Here is a 6,775-nt window from a genome sequence, read left to right as displayed (position 1 = left end):
ATATCTCATAGTGCATGAAAAAGGAGAGTCACTGGTCTTGGTTAATTTTTGACCAAGACCATGTCAGCTGACTCTTGGAGCTCCTATATATAAAGGGACACTTCTGACAAACTGTCTGCAGCAAAGAGGACATCAAAGGTAAGTGAAATAGTCTTAGCTTTTGAAAAATGTGTATTTGTAAAAAAAAAAAAAAAAAAAAAAAAAAGAGAGAGAGAGAGAGGGAGAGAATGGAATGCTTTGGAATGGAAATGTTGCAATAACTCACCAGTGCAAGGCTGTTGAGGTGTATAACTGTACAATCTGTATTAACCCTGCCATTGTATTAGATCTATTATTAGTCCTAACTGATATGTATTTACCTCAACAGGCTCTAAAGATGCGAGGTATCTTTGCTAGTTGTGTACTGACAGCACTGCTGCTGGCAGTAGCCTGGGCAGACCACCACCACCACCACCACCACCACGACCACCGGTCTGGACACAGCCAAGAGCATGAGCATAGCTGCCACCAGCTGTCAGCTCCCAATGCTGACTTTGCCTTTGGCCTCTACAAAAGTCTGAATGCCAAAGTTGCTGCTGGAAAGAACATCTTCTTCTCACCGCTGGGAATCTCCACCGCCCTGTCCATGGTGTCTGACGGAGCTCGTGGTGATACCCACAGCCAGCTGTTCTCCAGCTTGGGCTACAGCACCTTGAACCAGACTCAGGTCAATGAAGGCTATGAGCATCTTTTCCACTTGCTTGGACAGAGTCAGGAGAGCCAGCAGCTGGATGTTGGCAACGCTGTCGCAGTGCGCAATGGTTTCAGTCCTCTGAAGAAGTTCCTGGATGATATCAAGCAATTTTACTCCGGTGCGATCTTCAATGTCGACTTTACCAAAAGTGAGGAGGCTGCAGCTGAGATCAACCAATTAATTTCCAGTAAAACAAAAGGCATGATCAAAGACATGGTGAAGGACTTGGACCCTGCAATGGCCATGGTGCTGATCAACTATGTCTACTTCAGAGGTAGGATACATACTTAAAAGCTTCAAAGAAAAACATGAATCCTTGCAGATCATTACATGTTTGTGGACACTCTGCAAACACTGCATCTGTACATGTGCATTTTATCATCTTGTTTGCAGGTCATCCTGCAAATATGTGACATGCAATAGTTTGAAAGACGGCCATTTTATTCATCTTCCTCCTCTGTTTTCTCATATAGGACAGTGGGAGAAACCCTTCGATGCCAACATGACACAAAAGGCAGACTTCCATGTGGACGACACCACCAAAGTTCAGGTGGACATGATGAAGAGGACAGGGCGGTACGACTTCTATCAGGACAGCGAGAACCACACCTCTGTCGTCATGCTGCCCTACAAAGGCAACACCTCAATGATGATCGTCCTGCCTGATGAAGGCAAGATGAAGGAAGTGGAGGACTCCATCTGCAAGGACCATCTCCTGCACTGGCATGACTCACTCTTCAGGAAGTAAGGGAGGAAATTAATTTGGTGTCATTGGCATGTTGGGCTTTTATCTCCAAACTAAGTGCAGTTCATGTTGCATAATCATGTCTTTTGTGTCATACGTGATGCTAACACTAGTGATGTTCTTTGTTCCACAGTAACGTGAATCTTCATATGCCGAAATTTTCAATCTCAGCTCAAGCTTCCCTGGAAGACACACTTAAGGAAATGGGAATAAAAGATGCTTTTGCAGACAACGCTGATTTTTCTGGAATCTCCGAGGAGGTCAAGCTCCAAGTGTCAAAGGTAGGAAATATTTAAGTTTATTTCATGACCATTACTCACTGCACAATATCAACAAGTTCTCAAATACATCTAGTAGATGTTGGAAGGACCATCTGATTTGTATGAACAGTTTTCAGGATGTGCTCTGAATTGAACTTGACACTATTTCCTGGTTCCTCCACAGGTCTCTCACCAGGCTGTGCTGAGCGTGGATGAAACTGGAACAGAGGCAGCAGCTGCCACTACCATCGAGGTCATGCCCATGAGTATGCCTGAAACTATAGCACTCAACAGACCCTTCATGGTCTTCATCCTGGAGCACTCAACAAGGAGCATCCTCTTCATGGGAAAGATCAACAACCCCACAGCTATGTAAAGATACCTGAGGAATGCGTGTTACATTTTCACACCGCAGTAGTTGTAGTAGCTTTTGGACATTAGCTCATTTTCACCCCAGCATCTGAAAATGCTGTAGACTGTGATATTAAGAGCACCAGGGACACGAGGACAACAGATCAGTCATCATCAAGCGACACAAGTGAGTCTGTTCATGTTCGGAAACATCAATTAGACATAATGCCAACATGTTTCTGTACTTTTGCTGTTTCAACTTAAAGTGGAATAAAGATTTATAATGACATGCATTTTATGTTGTTTTGATATTACTGTCTAGCTTTGGTTAAACAGACCCAATTATCTCAACCAATTGCTATACTATATTATTTATAGTATCAAACAATGCTTAATTATTGAAGGAAAACACCAGTTGCTTTGGAATAGGTACAGCACTTCAGTGAGAGAGGCTGCGCAGGCAGGGGCATGGGTCTGATGTAAACTTTTGATGTAAATTTACTTACCACTTCAGCACTTTACAAAACTACCACCTATCATTTTGAGGATTTTTTAGCCTTTAAATGCTAGTTTCCTTGAGTGATTACTTGAAATCACTGCTGTTTTTATGAAACAACAACAACAACAACAAAAATAACAGTTATTTTCCATAAAACTAATGTTGGGTGGCTGGGCATTTATTTTCCGATCAGTGTTGGGCATAGCCAAGATTATCTAAAATATTGGCTTGATTGCATTATTAGTTTTTGTGTAGCATTTAAAATTTACTACCCTCTTGTAACCTTAGCAGACAAAGATGTCCTACTGACCATTACAACTACATTTTTTAATCTCTCACCCATGGCACAGGAAAAAAAAAAAAAAAAAAAAAAAAAATCAGTTTAAAGTTACAAGAGAGTGGTACAAATTTTTCATAGTGTTCTATTGACCTATTAGAATTACTATTATTATTTTATTTCACAATTTGTGTAGAGATAGACATTGTTGACAACAAATGACAACCAAATGAAGACGAAAATTTTACCTCATATGGGGACATTAAGTTTTATTGAGGCAGCTTATTCTGCTTCGTTTAAACTTTTGTCCTCATAACTAGATACTAGTTGGTGTAAAAACATGATAGTGGTCATTCCAGTGGATTCGCTCTGCTGCCGCTCACGTCACAAAAAAGCAAAAATGTACAAAACCTCATCAAATTTTACAGTTGAAACATGTTTATTTGTGTTAATTAACCTTTCTAGTTTAATATGACATACAAACATAACAAATTCCATCCAATAGTAACGAGCTATAACTTCACTAATTAGCAAATACTCGTTTGAGGATATCTGAATTCATTATTTGCAATTCCATCTTTGCACAGCCATGCTCAGTCTTATATTCAGGTCTTAAAACTCAGATCTCAGGAGGTTAAAGTCCCTGACAGTTGTTTTTAACAGGTCTTTCTTAGTCATCATCATCATCATCCTTTTCCCTCTTCCTTTTCCTAGATGCTCTAGGAGGAGAAAGCTCCATCTCTGCTTCATCTCTTGTTCTGTTCACTGTATTCTCTGCTTCCTCCTCCTTTTCCGTCTTCCCAGATACTTTAGGACAGGGCTCTGTCTTTTCTTCAGCTATTCTTCTTTTCCTTAAACTGACCCTTCATTCTCTGTCTTCTTCTTCCTCATACCTATTTCTTTTTCTGTTTTCTTGAGGAAATGGGTCCAGGACTTCATCGTTATCACTGTCCTCACTGTCCTCACTGACATAGTAAGGACTGCTGTAACCATATGTGCTGCCTTGGTTGCTGTCTGTAAATTCATCCCACCACCTAAATTCCTCACAACTTTCTTCATTCCGGCCTTGTTGTCCAGATAGTTGTCTGGATCCTCAAGTCCAGGGGGTCTTCAATTTCAAGATATGGGTTGATGTCCACTTGAGGCTCATAATCAAGTTCTGCATTGTCAGTGTTTTCAAAAATGTCAATGTGGAAATCCTGGTCATCTTGAGGTACCATTATTTCTATTTGAAAGTAGTCTGGCTCATCTCCAAAAGGGACTCCAATTAGAATCACTGTCCTATTATGACCGCCGTCTCCTCTTCCATCCATCTTGAATGGTTAGATCACAAACTGAAATAAATGGTTGCTTTTAAAAATTAAAGCAAGTGAGCTTTTATAAAGAACGTAAAGGTTTTCCTCTTGAAGAATGATGAGATGTGAAGTTAATATCTGTTTTGGGTGAAGTGAGAATTCTTTATGACACCATCACTTGACATCATACATTCCTTTGAAGTACCTGCTCAGATCATCCCATGGCACCCTACATTTAAGATCTTGCCTAGAAACAGTAGACTCTGCCCACAGTCCCCTCCCACAAAAAATCCTAACATTGTCAGTCAAAATGTGAAAACACCTCAAATTATGAGGACTGCTTAAACAAATGACTTCAAAGTGCTACCTGAACCCTGTTGAGGTCAGCTTGCCCATTCCGTACCTATAGAGCTCTGGGAGCTGATGTCACTCTGTGCAGTTAATCACAACGCCACCATACTGGCAGGAGAATGCACTTCTTTAATAACTATTCGGGTGACAAATGCAAGCAACTAACTAATTAACCGGGGGCTGTTGCAACCCAGGGTGCCAGAATAGTTGGGGACAAGCAAAGTGGAAATCGTATTATAGGATTCCCAAAAATAGCAGATGTGGATTAATGCAATAAAATGAGGAGACGGAGCGGTCAAGAAACAAGTTTGACTTGTGTAGCGACCCCTTTCTATCTGGGACAGAATCTAGTGCTTTCCAAGCGTAATGTCTTGTTTATTTAGTTTGTTTTTAATGTGGACTGCATCCATTTGTACCTCTCCAGGCTCTTGAATGCTTTTGTGACTCTGGAGTAGGATAAAGAAAAGTTAAAAGGCAGTTCTATATATCTGGATATGACAGGTCAGGAACATTGTCTCAAAAAGCACACCCGGGGCTTGATAAGAGTCTGTTTAGTTTTGTTGTACTGGTCATTCTGTATCTGTTTAAAGAGCAGTAAGCTCCGATGGCCGATATTAGCACTGGCGCCGTTCATTTTTTTATTTTGTTATCATTTGACGACTACTTAAGTGTTTTCACCCAAAAACAAAGATTCACACACAATTGTTGTTAAGTGGGTTGTTCTATATGAGTAAAGACAGTGTTACCAGAACTGACTTCACCCTGGGCAGACCACCACAGATATCAAGAGAGCGAGCTGACCTGCCACCAGCTGTCAGGCCCCAGTGCTGACTTTGCCTTTGGCCTCTACAAAAGTCTGAATGCCAAAGTTGCTGCCTGAAGCAACTGGACATCTCCACCACCCTGTGGTGTCTAGAGGGGCCCATGGTGACACCCACAGCCAGCTATTCTCCAGCTTGGACTGTGGCACTTTCAACCAGACTCAAGTTAATGAAGGCTATGGGAATTTTTTCACAGCCAGAAGAGCCAGTAGCTGGATGTTGGCAATGCTGTCACCATGTACATTGGTTTAAGTCCTCTGAAGAAGTTCCTGGATGATATCAGAAACTACTGCTCTTGTGAGATCTTCAACATAGATCACAGAGCAGAGCCTGCAGCTGAGATCAGCCCATACATTGCTAATAAAAGCCAAGACAAGATTAAAGACATGGTGAAGGACTTGCCTCCTGAAATGGCATTGGTGCTGATCAACTATGTCTACTTCAGAGGTAAGAAGCAAGTCTGTGCTTTATGATTGTACAGGACAGTGGGAAAACCCACACAAACACACAAGGCAGATCATGTCAATGACGTCACCAAAGTTCAAATGGAAATGAAGAACGGGTAACTACTACACCTACTGAGATGAAGGCAACCACGCTAGAGTTATCATGCTGCCGTATGAAGGCAAGATGATGGTGGTGGAGGGCTACCATCAATGAAGACTACTACATTTATTTTTGGACCCTCCTTCACTTATGGTGTAGACAGAGTGACCTATACTTATTCAACAGGAATGCCATTGACGTACTGTATGTCAGGGTATAACAAGATAACTGTATATATGAACGAATAGATGGAGACAGAGGTGTCATTTAACAATATGCCACTTGTGATTCTCTGTGTTTCCCAATTGTGTGGTTCTAGGTATGTCAAAAATTTCCATCTTCGCTGATGCTTCCCTGGATACTACTCTAAAAGAGATGGGCATAACTGAGAACGCTAATTTATCTGGCATGTCTGACAAGGGTAGGGTCAAAATCTCTGAGGTAGGCAAACATTTCTTCTTTGGTATTATTATGCGAAGAGAGTGTGCCTCCTCAGCCACATTAGCCGATGCTGAGGATGCACAAAAGACTCTTTAGTCTGTTTTAAAGTAGCCTCAGAATGCCCTCTCCTTTCTCTCACAAGGTTGCGCTGAGTATCACCGAGATGGGAACAGAGGCGCCTCCATCAGTCACAATTAACAGATCCTTCTTGTTATATTTTTTTAATTTTTATTTTGGAGGACTCCACTGACAGCATGCTCTTTATGGGCAAGATCAACAACCCAACAGGCATGCAGACGCACATATTATAAATTGTCATCAGGCGCAATCATGAAGAAGCTATCAAGATCAACAACCCTGGCTCTTCTCTCGTCATGCTGTGGGTATAGTGCTGGTACATGTGTGTCTGTCTTTGCAGCACAGGTTTTACTGATCCACAATAATACCATAAAGAAA

At 41.4% G+C, this 6,775-nt stretch overlaps 1 protein-coding gene and 1 pseudogene across 1 annotated transcript; both read left to right on the top strand.

The window, feature by feature from the left end:
* On the top strand, positions 1-2,382 carry LOC124999419 (alpha-1-antitrypsin homolog). Its single transcript, XM_047574331.1, has 5 exons — positions 1-138; positions 368-1,007; positions 1,207-1,477; positions 1,612-1,759; positions 1,923-2,382. The coding sequence occupies exons 2-5, from the start codon at positions 377-379 to the stop codon at positions 2,112-2,114; spliced, it is 1,242 nt and encodes a 413-aa protein (XP_047430287.1). The 5' UTR covers positions 1-138; positions 368-376; the 3' UTR covers positions 2,115-2,382.
* Positions 2,383-5,005: 2,623 nt separating this feature from the next.
* LOC124999469 lies at positions 5,006-6,225 on the top strand (annotated as a pseudogene).
* Positions 6,226-6,775: the final 550 nt, after the last annotated feature.

The sequence above is a fragment of the Mugil cephalus genome, chromosome 21 (assembly GCF_022458985.1).
Source record: "Mugil cephalus isolate CIBA_MC_2020 chromosome 21, CIBA_Mcephalus_1.1, whole genome shotgun sequence".
Classification (NCBI taxonomy): domain Eukaryota; kingdom Metazoa; phylum Chordata; class Actinopteri; order Mugiliformes; family Mugilidae; genus Mugil; species Mugil cephalus.
The sequence above is the reverse complement of the archived record's forward strand: the minus strand, read 5'-3'. Positions and strand labels throughout refer to the sequence as shown.

What these genes read in the sequence shown, in the direction of transcription:
- LOC124999419 (XM_047574331.1), top strand. Translation starts at nt 377, where the DNA reads ATGCGAGGTATCTTTGCTAGTTGTGTACTGACAGCACTGCTGCTGGCA. An exon ending in CATGACTCACTCTTCAGGAA is followed by an intron (nt 1,478 to 1,611) that starts GTAAGGGAGGAA and finishes TTTGTTCCACAG; the next exon opens with TAACGTGAATCTTCATATGC. An exon ending in TCAAGCTCCAAGTGTCAAAG is followed by an intron (nt 1,760 to 1,922) that starts GTAGGAAATATT and finishes GTTCCTCCACAG; the next exon opens with GTCTCTCACCAGGCTGTGCT.